Source organism: Cebus imitator, unplaced genomic scaffold (assembly GCF_001604975.1).
Source record: "Cebus imitator isolate Cc_AM_T3 unplaced genomic scaffold, Cebus_imitator-1.0 Scaffold261, whole genome shotgun sequence".
Classification (NCBI taxonomy): Eukaryota; Metazoa; Chordata; class Mammalia; order Primates; family Cebidae; genus Cebus; species Cebus imitator.
Window position 1 is genome coordinate 2,311,507 of NW_016107576.1, and position 16,680 is coordinate 2,328,186.

A 16,680-nucleotide genomic window follows, 5' to 3' on the forward strand; every position below is an offset into this window, starting at 1 on the left:
TACCTCCTGGCTGGAGGCCAACCAACTCAGGATATTATGGCAACTCATGACAAAATAATCCTACTTCAAGGAAGAAGAAAACAACAGCTAATACCATTGACTGCAACGTTTTGGCTAACCTGAGGTCCTGAGTCTGTCCATATGACAACTTTACTGCTAGCATAACCAGCATTCAAGAAAGCCAGCATGCTAAACATATCTACAAACAAGGACTCTCACAATCTACTTCACTCCCCTGCCACCTCCACCAGAGCAGGTGCTGTTATTGACAGCTGGGAGACCTGAAGATGGATCAAGTCACAGGACACTCTGCAGACAATCTCCAGCACCAGGCTGAAGCCTGGTAGCCCTGCTGGGTGGCCAAACCCAGAAGAGCAATAACAAATACTGCAGTCCAGCTCTCAGGAAGCCCCATTCCTAGAAGAAAGAGGAGAGCACCATATCAAGGGATCACCCTGTAGGACAAAATAATTTGAACAGCAGCCCTTGAGTTCCAGATCTTTCCACCGAAACAGGCTGTCCAAATGAGAAGGAATCAGAAAAGTAATTCTAGTAATACGATAAAACAAGGTTCTATTACACCTCCAAAGACCACATTAGCTCCCCAGTAATAGATCAAAACCAAGAAGAAATCTCTGAATTGCCAGATAAAGAATTCAGAAGGTTGATTATTAAGCTACTTAAGGGGATATCAGAGAAAGGTGAAAACCAACTTAAAGAAATTTAAAAAAACAAACAATATAGACTATAGATGAAAAATTCTCTAGAGAAATGGTTATCATAAAAATATAATCACAACTTCTGGAAATGAAAGACAAACTCAGAAATATAAAATGCACTGGAAAGTGTCAAGAGTAGACTAGGGCAGGTAGAATAAAGAATTTCAGAGCCCAAGGCTTCCTAGTTAACTCAATCAGACAAAGACAAAGATAAAACAACAGAACAACACAAAAGAACAAAGCCTTCACAAAATTTGGGATGATGTTAAATGGCCAAACCTAAGAATAACTGGTGTTCTGAAGGAAGAAGAGAAATCTAAAACTTCGGAAAACTCATTTGAAGGAATAACCAAGGAAAACCTCCCTGGTCTTGCTAGAGATATAGACGTCCAAATATAAGAAGATTAAAGAACACCTGGGAAATTTATCACAAAAAGATCATCACCTAGGCACATAGTCATCAGGTTATCTAATGTCAAGATGAAGGAAAGAATCATAAGAGCTGTGAGGCAAAAGCATCAGGTACCTAAAAAGGAAAGCATATCAGATTTACAGCAGATTTCTCAGCAGAAATCCTACAAGCCAGAAGGGATTCCTATCTTTAGCCTCTGCAAACAAAATAATTACTAATCAAGAACTCTGTATCTAGCAAAATTAAGCTTCGTAAATGAAGGAGAGATTAAGTAGTTTTCAGACAAACATGCAAAGAGTATTTGCTGCTACCAAGTCAGCACTACAAGAACTGCTAAAATGAGTTCTAAATCTTGAAATAAACCTTAAAATACACCAAAATAGAACCTCCTTAAAGCATAAGTTGCACAGGACCTATACAAGACTGACACAATAAAAAAAAACCACAAGGTATTCAGGCAACAGCTAGCACAATGAATAAAATGGTACCTCACATCTCAATACTAACCTTGAATGTAAATAGCCTAAATGCTCCACTTAAGGTAGAATGAAAAACAAAATCCATCTACTAAGTATCTGCTGTCTTCAAGAGACTTACCTAACACAAAAGGACTCAAATAAACTTAAGGTAAAGGGGTGGAAGAAGGTATTTCATGCAAATGGAAACCGAAAGTGAGCAGGAGTAGCTATTCTTATATCAGACAAAACAGCCTATAAGTCAAAAACAGTTTAAAAAAAAAGACAAAGAGGGACATTATATAATGATAAAAGGATCAGTCCAACAGAGAAATGTTACAATCCTAAATACATATGCATCTAACACTGGAGGTCCTAAAGTTATATAACAATTACTAGGCCTAAGAAATGCGATAGATAGTGACACAATAATAGTGGGGATGTCAATACTCCACTGACAGCACTAGACAAGTCATCAAAACAGAAAGTCAACAAAGAAACAATGAACTTAATCTATACTCTAGAACAAATGAACTTAAAAGATGTTTACAGAACATTCTAACCAACAACTGCAGAATATACATTCTTTATATCAGCTATAGAGCATTCTCCAAGATAGATCATACAAGAGGTCACAAAACAAGTCTCAATAAATTTAAGAAAAAAGAAATTATATCAAGTACCCTCTCAGACCACAGTGGAATAAAATTGGAAATTACCTCCAAAAGGAACTCTCAAAACCATGTAAATACATTAAAATTGAATCATCTGCTCCTGAATGATCTCTGGGTCAACAATGAAATCAACATGAAAATTAAAAATTTATTTGAACTGAATGATAATAGTGACACAACCTATGAAAATCTCTGGGATACACCAAAAGCAGCAGCAAGAGGAAAGCTCATAGCATTAAATGCCTACATCAAAAAGTCTGAAAGAGCACAAATAGAAAATTTAAGGTCATACCTCAAGGAAGTAGAGAAACAAGAACAAACCAAACCCAAACCCAGCAGAATAAAAGAAATAAGAAATATAAGAGCAGAACTAAATTAAATCAAAACAAAAAAAAATACAAAAGATAAACAAAAAGCTGGTTCTTTGAAAAATAAAATTGATAGGTGATTAGTGAGATTAACAAAAAAAAAAAAGAGTGAAGATTCAAATAAGGTCAATTAGAAATGAAATGGGAGATATTATAACTGATATCACAGAAATACAAAAGATCATTCAAGGCTACTGAGGGACTATGTTAACTTCTCATCCGGGGTCCACAAGGGGTGTGGTTTCAAAGGTAAGAACTTCTCAGCACCATACTCCTAACCATCCCACTCCATCTGGGAGCTTAGAGTTCTTTGTCTAACTTTCCTTCGAAGGTAAATAGCACAGGTAAGCTTCCTTTGTTTAAAAAGACCACCAAAAGCCTTGGAAGGAGGGGCTCTATTGCAAGCCAGGCAACCAATCCAGCATCAGAGTCAAAGATCAATCACTCCAAAGGAAGTTTGGAAAAGCCCCTCTCACTGGAAGAGAACTTGAATGGGGCGGGAGTAACTCCTGGGTTAAATTCCCCCTACTCCCTTACCTATACGATTTCCCTCTCTAGGATCCCCTCCCACAACAGCGTGGGAGCTCTCACTCTCTCTCTCCCTATTTCTCTTTCTCTCTCTCTGCCTAATAAATTGCTTTTCTGCAAAGCTCTTTGGGTCCGATATTTACTTGAATGAGCTCACCATGCCACGAGGGCCCTCTCCCATTCTTGGGTGAGTGAGGCCCAAGGACCTGGGAAAACACATCGGATTGGGAAACAGTGAGCATCTTTAGGATCCCTGCAGCCCTGCTCCTGTCCCCCGGTTACACTACTATGAATGCCTTTATGCACACAAACTAGAAAACCTAGAGGAGATGCATAAATTCCTGAAAATATACAACCCTCCTAGATTGAACCAGGAAGAAACAGAAACTCTGAACAGACCAATAACAAACAGAGAGATAGAAATGGTAATTTAAAAACTGCCAGTAAAAAAAAAGGCCAGGACCAGAGAGATTCACATTCAGAGAAGAATTGGTATCAATCCTGTTGACAGTATTCCAAAAGACAGAGAAAGAGGGAATCCTCCCTAAATCATTCTAGGAAGCCAGTATCATCTTAATAACAAAACCAGGAAAGGTCATAACAAAAAAGGAAAATTATAGAACAATATCCCTGAAGAACATAGATGCAAAAATCCTCAACAAAATACTAGCTAACCACATCTAACAGCTTATCAAAAAGATAATACACAATGATCAGTGGGTTTCATACCAGGATGCAGGGATGGTTTAACAGATACAAGTCAATAAATGTGATACATTGCATAAACAGAATGAAAACAAAGTCATATGATTATTTCAATAGTTGCAAAAAAGCATTTGACAAAATTCAGCATCCTTTTATGATTAAAACCCTCAGCACAATTGGCATAGAAGGAACATACCACAAGATAATAAAATCTATGACAAACCCACAGCCAACATTATGTTGAATGGGGAAAAGTTAAAAGGTTTCCTGCTGAGAACTGGAACAAGACAAGGATGCTGACTTTCACCACTGCTATTCAACATTGTACTGGAAGTCCTAGCCAGAGCAATCAGACAAGAGAAAGAAATAAAGGGCATCCAAATTAGTAAAGTGGAAGTCAAGCAATTGCTATTTGCTGATGATATGATCATATGCCCATAAAACCCTAAAGATTCATCCAAAATACTCCTAGCTCTGCTAATGAATTCAGCACAGTTTCAAGATACAAAATCAACATAGACAAATCAGTTGCATTGCTATACACCAGTAATAACCAAGATGAGAATCAAAATCAAGAATTCAACCCCTTTTACAATAGCTGCAAAATAAAATAATAAAAAAAATACTTAGGGATATACCTACCAAGAAGGTAAAAAAATCTCTACAAAGAAAACCACAAAACACTGCTGAAAGAAATCATGGATGACATAAACAAATGGAAACACATCCTATGCTCATAAATGGGCAGAATCAATATTGTGAAAATTACCACTGCCAAAAGCAATCTACAAATTCATGCAATTCCCATCAAAATATCATTATCATTCTTCACATAACTAGAAAACACGATACTAAAATTCATAGGGAACCAAAAAAGACCCTGCATAGCCAAAGCAAGACTAAGCAAAAAGAACAAATCTGGACTATCACATTACCTGACTTCAAGCTATACTACAAGACTATAGTTACCAAAACAACATGGTACTGGTATAAAAAAAATGGGCATGTAGACCAATGGACCAGAAAAAAGAACCCAGAAATAAAGCCAAATATAGTAGCCAACTGATCTTCAACAAGGCAAACAAAAACATAAAGTGGGGAAAGAAAGGACATCCTATATAACAAATGATACTGGGATAACTGCAAGCCACATGTGGAAGAATAAAGCTGGATGCTCATTTCTCATCTTACACAAAAAATCACCTCAATAGGAATCAAACACACAAGTCTAAGATCTGAAACTATAATATTATAGAAGATAACACTGGGAAAACATTTTCTAGACACTGGCTTAGGCAAGGAAGTCATGAACAAGAACCCGAAAGCAAATGCAATGAAAAGAAAAATAAATAGATGAGACTTAATTATACTAAAAAGCTTCTACACAGCTAGAGAAACAAGCAACAGAGTGAAAAGTTCAACCTATGTAATGGGAAACAATAATTGCAAATCATGAATCTGAAATGAGGTTAATATTAAAAATTTATAAAGCACTCTTATAGCTCAAATAGCAAAAATAAAATTACTGGGCTAAAAACTTGAGAAAAGACTTTGGAATATTCACCAAAGCAACTGAAAACAGTATCTTACAGGAGTGCAAAAATCCTGCTTACATCAATATAAACAGGCTAAAAACTAGATATTTATATCCTGTTGATATAAACAGGATATTTGTACTCCTGTGCTTTATTCACAATAGCCAAAAGGTGTCAACAACCCAAATGTTCATTGACAGATGAAAAAGTAAAGAAAATGTGGTATATATGAAAAATGGAATATTATTCAGCCATAAAAAGAAGGAAATCCTGTCATATGTTACAAGATGGATGAACCTTGATGACATGTGAAATAAGTCAAATAAACCAGTCACAAAAGAAAAACTGCATAATTCCACCTATATGAGGTATGTAAAGCAGCTAAACTCATAGAAGCAAAAAGTAGGATGCTAACTGCCAAGGGCTCTGGGGAGGAGGGCAATGGGAAGCTGCTGTTCAATGAGTACAGAATTTCAGTCATGTAAATTGAAAAATTTCCACAGATCTGTTGTACAACAATGTGCATACAATTGAAGTTTTACAATAAACAAATGAGTAAAACAAATTTACTAAGAGAGTATATTTCATGTTATACGCTTGCTCTTATTTAAACTCTTTAATTTTCCATTTAACATCTTTCATAATCTGCTTCCTACTCCCCCCACTTTTTTTTTAAAGTCAGGTAGGTTTACTTCTGCTTTCCCTTCCAGTGTTCATTTTGTACCACTTGCAGAGAATCTCTCATCCCTTGGCTCTACTTGGCCAAATCCAACCAATCTGACTAAAATCCTATTTTCTCTATTTTCTCAGAAAAATGACCATACAGATTATTCTCTCCTCTGAACTCCTTCCTACTCACTTATCCTATGTTGCCTGGTTATTGTGCTTTATACCTTTTCACTTATAGTGGGCTCATATTTCCAGAGAATCACAAGTTTCTAACAAACAGAAGACCGTGTTTTAATTTTGTTTTTGAATCACTGCTTACACACAGTACCCTGCCCATTGTACAAACTCAATAAACATTTCTTAGCTGACTAAATGCTACCTGGAGAATAAAGGTCTTATATAAGAAATCTATGTATACAATCTTGGTATATTACATAGAATATAAATCTTCAGGACTAGGTCAAAGTAATCTTAGTAAACTGTGTAGAGTTATACATCTTCCTCTTACCAAGTTAGCTTACCTCTATACAGATAAATACATTACATATGATATTAATTCAGTGCAAGAACTATTTCCATATGTTATGCAACATAATCCCACAAATAGTAAGCTTTCTCTAAAAACGTATCAGGTCTCCTATGAAAGAGCCAACAACAGCCTCTTTTAGCATCCCTAATTCCATACCTAAAGTAAAAACACAAACCTTTATAGCAACAAATAAATTATTCCTCTGTTTACTGGAGAATAGAGAATATTTATTTGCTACTCTTACCTTCTGCAGTAAGCAGCAAAGGATCTGGTTTTGCTAATGTTATGGGATTCTTGAAAGCAGATTCCCAAATTGTGTAGCTCTCAAAAAGGCTTACTGCTGTATGTTTTATATCTTAATACAAATATACATACACATACAACTCCATAATCAGTAGAACTATAATTAACACAAGTTTCAAATCCTACTTCGAGGTTTTTAGTGAACTGGCAGAAAATGAACAGAAAATAAAAGCCTTCTTTATAGCTGTGCCAAATTGCTCTGGAAAGAACCCAACTTGTTTGCAAATAGGGTAACCATCTATTTCAAATACAGTGCACATGATTTTGTCGATGACCACATTGTATAGCCTCAACATAGCTTTAGCAACTTTTATCATTCTCATTTTCCAAACCAGACATGTATATAAAAATAAAAGAAGTTTTAAGATACTTGCTTCTGTGATACAGTATACCCAGCTAAAGAAACACATCGTGTTAACAGGGTATGTTTGGCTGCTTTTCCCCTCTGTTTCTAGAAAACATTTCAAGAAAAATGAGAAGGATCAGGAAGAGAGACAAAAACAGATCCTTCTGAATCTACAAAACAGAAAATTACATTATTTTCTTGTTCTTTTGATAAAATCAGTCTTTTAAAATTCAGCGATGTGTATAACATCAATTAGTCTCACGTTGTTGGTGCTAACGACTCTCTGAACTCATGTTTACTGAATAAACTTAGATAATGATTGAATTTCCAGTGGGTAGTAATTACTACCATTGGTGTTCATTAAAATGGCTAGCTTTCAAGTCTTTTGCCCCACTTTTGACATTCTAATTTCAAAACTAAAAGAAGTAGTGAGAAGAAAGTTCTAAAGATCACTGTCATAAAAGAATACTGAATAGGTCATTTGGCTTTCTTCAGTTCTCTGACACTTAAACTTCAAGAGAAACAAACTTTCCAAACTAAAGAGAATTTTGAAAGTTCTCTGGCTTTTCACCTAGTACGATACACACACTTGAAAACATTAAGTTCTATTATTGGACCTATTTCCCAATTTCCCAGGAGAGAATCTATTGCTCAGTTATCTAGGCTCTCAGAGCACTTCACCAACTCTTTTATATAGAACTTCTTATATTTTGTAATTATTATTATTTTTTAATCTCTTTCACTAAATTGTAACCTCATCTGGGGGAGGAACGAGTTTAGAAATCTTTATAATCCCACATTTATTACTTGCCCTAACACAGAAGAAATTCAGTAAAAGTTGAATAAATAAATTATTGAATGAATGTATAAATAAATGTATTTACACACGTATAAAGTTCAAGTTCCTATGTGAAGGGCTAAAGTAGGCAGGAAAAATCCTCAACTCCATTCTCTACACTATTTGTCTCTCTCAACTTCCTTCATGCTTCTGTTTCTGCTTTGCAACTTGGTTTACTATTAACTATTAATTATTTCTACCTCTAGATGTCAAACCGGTACCTCAAACTAAATGTAACCAGAATCAAATTTCTTACTGTTTCCATCTTCCAAAACTGCTCCTCTTCCGGAGTTGCCTATTTAAGTTCAATCACATCAGTAACCCAAGTCAAAGACTGCTTTATCTTTGACTTCTCTTTATTCCATCCCTTCTGCTAATCAGTTACCTAGTTGTTTTGTTTCTACTTCCAAAACTATTCCATTGGTCATCCACTGAACCACTATTCATTGAGTTATTTATATGTGCTATCCATATTATTCTAGTTATTCTGATATATAAAAAATCAATTAATCTTTTCTCTTAAAAAGTTTACAGTCTAATAGATAAGCACATCAGAAGTTATAATACATAAAGATAAGGGCCTGATAGATTTTTTTTTCAGGAATATAGAAAAATATTCCAATTAGATTTGAGAGGAACAGAAAAAGTTTCCTGGACAATGTTACATGTGATGTGTAGGTATTAACTAGATAAAGAAGGGCACAGGAACATATATATCCAGACAAAAAGAATGGCATGTATGAAGCTGTGAGATTTGATTAAATATGGCATGGTTTGGCACTCTAAATAGTTTGGCTGAAGTGATACTTTTGGAAGAGTGACGGTGGATATGACTGTATAACTACAGAACTTATAGAGGCAGAGTTTGGTCATAAAGAACGCTGTATAAAAAGTAAAGTATAAGCCTTAACATGGAAGCTGTGGAGGTCACTGAAGGATCTAAGCAAAGGAGTGACATGATGAGATCTCTACTTTAAAAGATCATTCCATCTGCAGCTTGAAGGCAGATAGGAAGAAATGCCAGATTGAAGGCAGGAAGAACAACTACTGGAGGATTATTACACTATCCTGGTGAAAAATAAAGGGGGCCTATACTACAAGATTGGCAGTGTGAATGATTTTAAGGGCAAAGGGGAAAATTCTATCAAAGGAGAGGTTGGAATAAAGGTGATAATTGATGGCATAAGGTCATTGAGGAGTCAGGAGAGGATTTGATGCAAAATATATGTGGAACTTGAAGAGGTGAGGGAATACTTTTACGGAGACAGAAAGGAAGGCGGAAAGATCCCTGCATATAGGTATAAGTTTGTAGGTGGCAGGTAGGGTTGCCCGATAAACTACAGGCTGCTCAGTTATATTTGAAATTCAGATCAACAACAAATAATTTCTAGTATAAATATTTTCCAAATATCATACCTCTATCTTTTCATTAGTTTCTTTTTCCTAAATGCCATACATCCCACTTGTCTGCTTCATAAATTCCTACTCATTCATGCCAGCTCAAGTGCTATCTTCCTTACAAAACATAATTTGAGTTCCCTGATCCTGGTGTTCTCACAGTATTGCTATTTATATATTATTCATTGCGATTATTACCAAAGTTTTCTTGAATATCTTTCTCTAGATTTTAAGTTTCTTGAAAGCAGGGATCAGGACTCTTTTCTTGAAAGTAGGAATCTTTGTACCCTTACATTCTAGCATGATGGCTGCCATGAGAGGCAGCCAGTATCTGCTGAATGAATGTCCTGTTTCAAATATCCATATTGTTTATTGCTAGTTTCCTGTCTTCAGTTTCTCCCCTCTTTAAACCATCCTCTAAACTGACATAAGAGGTATCTTTTTAAAATGCAACCATCGAAGATACTTTACTGCTCAAATATCTGTGATTATTTCATAATGCCATGGATAAAGTAGAAACTCTTCAGCATGGTACTGAATGTTCTACATAATTTAATATTAAAGCTAAGGGTGTAAGAGCTCAGACTTTTAAATCATATGTGGGTTAGAATTCTGGCTATATAACTTAAAGTTATGTGACTTTGAGTGAATAACTTAATCATCTGTAAAACAGGAATAACTACCTCATAATGCTGTTTTGAAAATTAAATGAGATTATTACAAATGAGACAATGTCTATAAAGCATTTATTAGAGTACTGCACTACTCAACATTAAAAAACTAACAAACATAGCTATTATCAAGATTCTTTCCAGCTTCATCTTCTATCATTTCATCTCTTTCTTCTCCCATTGATACCTCCATAGCAGTTGTATTTCATAACTTTCCAATTTCCCTAACTTCAGGCTATTTCATCCTTACATGTGAATTCATAATGCTTTATTTGCTTACAATGTCCATTCCACATCAGCCTGAATGGCAAATCTTGGTATTTAAAGTTTTGCTAGGGATATTTCCTAGTGTACATTCCAAACACTAAGTCTGTGTATATACTATAGTGTTACATAAAACCTGTGTGGGGAAAAGGCCAAGAATGCTGCTTTAAAATGGTTAGATTAAAAGCATTTCTAAAATAATAAATTAGTACGTGAGTCATCATGATGAGTTTCAAAAATGGTAATAAGCTAATAATTGTGGTTTCACTTGCAAGTTAAAAATGCTTAGGTTTCTTCAGGTATTTTGTGCTATGTAGAGATTCACGGACACCATAGGCTTTCTTTTATTTTAATCGATGGATCTCTTATGTCCCTAAAGGGTTTTAGTGGTCAGGAAATTCTCATCCATTTATTTATTTTTCTGCCATTTATATGCTATGGCTTTTTAGAGTCCCCCACCCCACCATCTCTTCGAGAAAAATTCTTCTGAGTGATTTTGCAAATATTGTCACCCTTAATTTCAGTTGATACCAAACTAGAAAAATCATTTGTAACTATCTGAAACCTCGAGTTTATTAAATGTACCTGAGACAGCTTTAAAATATCCAGAAATGCTCTGATATTCCTGAAATATTCTTCCCATTTATTGAGAATCAGGATCTCTAGATAACTATAATTATTTGGTCTCTCTCTCTTATTACTATCATTATTTTTACCTTTGGTCCTTCGGGGCCGTTTTGTCCAGGAATCCCAATATCTCCTGGAAAACCCTGGAGAATATAAAAATGTAGAGAGTTTATTGCATAGAAAATTACTTTCACTCAATTTAGCATATAAAATTTCTTTTGTCATTCTTTCATACCCAGCTAAAGCAACTTATACTCCTCAAAAATTCAATATTAAAGATTAGTTAAGTTAGGCAGTTGTTTAACTCAGCTTAAGAGAGTAGAAGTCTTAGTCCAAAATTATCCACAATGTGGAAATAATGGTAAAAGGTGTATCACATGTTCTTTCAGTATCACATGGTATAGGGCTACAAAAGATTAGGTGAATGTACTTCATTGGACTCACTGTTTACTAACTACATGTTAACTTACAGATTTTTGTTAGATAGACATGCAAACAACTTCTGTCTGATTAAAAAAAAAAGCCCTCCAAATTATGGCCTAATATATAGGATTAATCAGTTTTGTATGTAACCCAACTACCTTATTCTAATATCCCCATATTTAATTGTCTATAAATACTTAAGTTCTCAAGGGCTCTATGAACCATTATCTTACAGATTCTATCGTTAATTAATAAGTTGAATAAAATCTTTGACTCACGTTTACTTTAAATTTGCATGAGAATCGCAATTTTACTTTTTTGGAGTCTAAAATACTTGGCTCAAGAAATGAAAAAAATATATAAATGTTTCACAGTGTTAAATAAAATCTGTGATGGGAAAAGGCCTAGAATGTTGCTTTAAAAGTATCAGATTAGAATTCTTGCTGAAATAATTAATTAGTGTGAGTCATCATATTATGGTTCAATAATTGTAATAAGCTAGTAATTGTAGTTTCATTTTATTGATTTTGTCATAGATTGTTTTCCATTGATATGAGTGAAGGAAAAAAAGTGAAAGAAGTATAAGAATCAGCATCTTTAAAAGTAAAGAAAACTGAAATTAAATCATGAACATCCACAAGGAAAGGTAGTTCAGTGAAGGGATAAGTTGTGACGGGAATAAAAAATATGAAGTAAGATGGAACAGCAAGGTTGTTTCTGGGATATTCATTCTGGAAAGAAAAACAAATAAGAAACTGATACCAACTTATCCAGTCTGGATTAGGACACGAATGACTTGACTCAGATTTAAAGCTTGGATTCTGTGAGGAAAAAATATAATTTGGGGATATTTCTGGCAAAAGAAAAAGCAGTGGAAACAGAAAGATGATCACAAGATCAGATTTCTGAATGTTCTGGAACGGTTTAATACAAACTTGTTGATTACTAATCAAAGGGAATCATGCTCACTTATGCTATTATTTGTATATATGGCAATTTTTAAAAATCTGGATTCTTTTCCTGATAATTTTACACCCTTTCTCTAGAAAACACTCGTTGTTAATATGTTTTGGAGGGGAGATTCTTGTGGACTTTAATCAAGACACTTCTAGTTTCTGCTACAACACTAGCTAGTTGTCCAAAATTGAACTTATTACCCTCTCCATTATGTTCCTCCCTCATCCTGTGTTCACTATTTGAGTGAACATCACCTTGAAGTAATCCACCAGTTTCGAAGCCAAAAATCTGTATAACAGATTTTTCATATACTTCAAATACTTTCATATTTTTTGTATATTCTGAGTACTTCTTTTTCCCTCACTACCACCACCTGCCAATCATTTACTAAGCCCCATCCATTACATCTCCTAATTTGCTGTCAGTCTGAATCACTTTTCTACAAACCTGCCTCCACAACCCTAGGGCAAGTAGTCACTTTCTCTATTTTCCTATTACTTATTCATGTTCCTCCCCCCTGTAAAATGCATTTTCACTCTGTAGCCAGACTGATCATTCTATGCAATCTGAACATGCTACTTTGTTAGCAGCCTCAGCATAGAATCCAAATTCTTTAATACATAGTTTACTGGGTCTTGTGATTTGCTGGTCTCTATTTCTCTTCTTTACCCTCTTCCACCCAGCATTTCAGTCACTGAACAATTTTTTCACTCTGATAATATATACATTCTCGTTCAAGTCCGAGCTTTTGCATATACTGTTTCTTCCACCTTGAATAATGTTCCCTTAAGTTTCTTGACCTAGAACACTTATGTTTTAAATAGAAGATTGAATAATATTTTATTTGCATACTTTTCTTTGATCTCCATAACTTGAATTAAGTTGCTTCTATGAACTCTCACACCATCCTGGGGTCCTACAAAGTCCCTTAATGTACTGTTTTGGCTTGTTTTGTTTTCCTATTAGATTGTAAACTCTTTGAGTGCAGTTTTACGTTATTCACTTCCATATTCTCAGCAACCAGTACACCACCTGATACACAGTAAGTGCCTATAAAATGCTTAGTCATTGTTGTGGTTGTTGCTGCTGCTGTTGAACAACTGGTTTGTTTTTTCTTTTTTTTGAAAGAAAGTATATATTTCATGGCTAGTTTTAGCCCCTCAGTACTGGTTTTCAGCCAATTTAGTGCACTGATTCATAGCAACTGCATGAATAAATTAAAAAGTCCTGTCCATCCTCCAGATAAGCCTGAAACACACTATCACAGTGGTCCCCAATCTTTCTGGCACCAGTTTCATGGAAGACAATTTTTCCATAAGATTGAGGGGGTGGTGGTAGTTTCAGGAAGAAATTGCTCTGCTTCAGATCATCAGGCATGAGACTCTTATAAGGAGCATGCAACCTATATTCCTCACATATGCAGTTCACAATAAAGTTTGTGGTCCTATGAGACTCTAATGCTGCCGCTGATCTGACAGGAGGTGAAGCTCAGGCAGTAATGCTTGCTCACCTGCCACTCACTTCCTGCTGTGCAGCACAGTTCCTAATGGGCCACAAACCAGTACAGGTCCACAGCCCAGGTGTTGGGGGACCCCACAGTATCATGCCAGAAAGCAAGAAAACTATCAAAGGTATCAAAACTAGAGTCATATTAAAAACACTTAGTAGGTGTGTGAAGAGGATCCCCGGGTCAGATATGGGACAATATGACCTTTAGCAAGGATAAGAACTATGATGGACTGAAACACATCAAATGTTGAAATTCATAAGTTCATAATGATATAACAACAAAACCTGTCCATGTTCAAAGGATGAAAGGAAGTTAACTCGTTATCTTGAAACATGGTAAACAAAGGTGAAAAATCAAGCATTTATTCTGCCTTAGTGTACCACTAGTAACCAAACAATAGATGAGGGGATGTATTCTAGCCAATAAGTAAAAAAGAAATAAGAGGATTAAAAAATCTCCATTTTGCAATGCCACAAATAATCTAATTGATCTAAGTACTGAGAATCAACTATTATTAATATCACACACACAAAAAGAAATTACCAGACATTATGTGCTTTCTGATAAAAGAACAGAATACCACTGATTGTCTTGCCAAAAACAAACCTGAATATGTTAGGGTCTCTTTATGTGACTACCAATATACAGGAAACACACAGGACCAAGAAACAGGCAGAACAACACCATGAGACTATAATCAGCAAAATCCAGACTGTGGGAAACTCTACAGAATGGCTGGGGAGCTTCAACAACTAAATTTTAAGGGGGAAAACAGGAAATAGAGAGAGAACTTACAGAGTGAACGACATAGCAAATAAAACAAATAAGCCTAAACTATAGTGTTTTAAAGATGCACACTTGAGTGATAAACTATTTTTTAAAAAGGAGGAACTGCTTACTTTTGGGAGGAGAGCTGGGCTTGTGGTTTCATGGGACACATAAGGGCTTCTGGTGGTAATTGGCAGTTTTACTCTGTGGTAGTTACAAGAGTCTGTCTTATAATTGTTTGTGATACACATTTGTTTATATAGTTTTATGTGTCTGTGTTTTAGTTTACAATAAAATGGTAAGAAAAAAATTGCTGAGGTGACTTCTGGGTAAACATGTAATATTGAATTTATGTGTGAATCTCCGCTCCTTAAAACTTTGTTAGAGTGTCAGTGGAGAAATATTAAAAAGACAAAGTGGTAAGGACAAGGATAATAGGAGAGAAAGATGTCAGCACAGCTGATCTCATAGTATAGTCATTCAAACTGAATATTTTAAAATTAAAACTTTATTGAAAAGCTAACAAATATATCAGCACAAGTTATTAAAAGGAGGAAAAAGATCTCTATTTCCTTCTCACATAGAGCTTAGAACCCTGGTCAAAGAAACTTTTCATTAATTTAAAAGTTCATACCTGGGTTGCTACCAAATAGAGATCTTGCCTTTTAAATAATACATTTTAATATGTTAAAACCAGAGTTAACTGTATCAACTGAACTTTAATGATAACATCTATAAAGGAAATCTTTTTTTAAAAAATACTTGAATTTAGTGCTCAAAATGTACATCAAATGACATGGACATCTTTTCCAAGTAGCAAAATTTCTGAAAGCTTACAGGTTGAAAGATAAAAAGTACATCATCAGACTCCATGCTTCTCATTTTTAAAAACTACATTAGCATGAAACTATACAGGGAGAAAAACAAAAACAAAAATCCGATAAAGATGCTCTAATTCATTTTTATAAATTTAAAATACTTCAGAAAACATTAACAAGTCCAAACATTTTCTCCCACAATGTGTTTTACTACCTAAGTCATCCCATCACAATTTAAAATATAATACCTCAGTGAAGGAAAGGGACAGCAGCCTGGCTCCTAGTGCCTTCTTAATAGAACTAGTCTGACCACCAATTTTTACCAAAAAGCAGAAAAAGAAGTAGTTTTAAAAATAATAAGTGAAAATATGTCTTCTATTTTCAGATCTTTCACATCTGTTTGCTGTACTGAGAAGAGTGACTCAGCATCCTCTCCAGTAAAAACAAAGTTTTATTATTCTGTAATCACTAGAGGCTGGAGACTAACTCACATGTATTTTTTAAAGCAAAACCTGGGAACCGAAGCATTAGCAAATTCCATTAGTTTCCTGGGAAATCATAAAAGTAAAATATTGTCATTCTTATTGGGCAGTAGCCAGAAGCTTGCAAGCTACAGTGTCCTAACAGAATAAATTACATTATGTGCTATATACATTGAGTACTTTAGTAGTTTTCCAATAGAAGTGTTCAAGTCTCTGTTTTCTATTGAAATATGTAGTCCCTCAAGTTAAAAAATGGTAGATAAACAATCAACAAATAAATAAATCCAATGGACAAACTAATTACAATATATCTATAAAATGAACAACCTGGATGTGGCAACCTAGACGAATCTCAAATGTTTTATGCTTATGTAGTGATTTTTTGCTATTCATATATTTTCCCTCTGTAATTCTATATGTTTGAGCAGACAAAAACAGAATAGATACTATATGAGTCAGTTTATATAAAGACTTTAGAAAATTCCAATTAATCTAGAATGACAAAAAGCAGATCAGAAATGGCATGGGGCCAGGCGCAGTAGCTCACGTCTGTAATCCCAGCACGTTGGGAGGCCAAGGCGGGTGCATCACAAAGTCAAGAGATCGAGAACATCCTGGCCAACATGGTGAAACCCTGTCTCTACTATAAATACAAAAAATTAGCTGGACATGGTGACACAT

The 16,680-nt window shown here is 35.0% G+C and overlaps 1 protein-coding gene across 5 annotated transcripts in view; it reads right to left on the reverse strand.

The window, feature by feature from the left end:
- Window positions 1-16,680, reverse strand: part of COL24A1 (collagen type XXIV alpha 1 chain) — a 376,867-nt gene that overhangs the window by 196,258 nt on the left and 163,929 nt on the right. For all 5 annotated transcript variants that reach the window (XR_005195651.1, XM_017499851.2, XM_037728289.1 and 2 more), the window contains one exon: window positions 11,131-11,184. Coding sequence is in view for 4 of the 5 variants with exons in the window: in XM_017499851.2 (XP_017355340.1) it covers window positions 11,131-11,184 (54 nt within the window). In the remaining variant the exon portion in view is untranslated. The remainder of the gene's footprint in view (window positions 1-11,130; window positions 11,185-16,680) is intronic.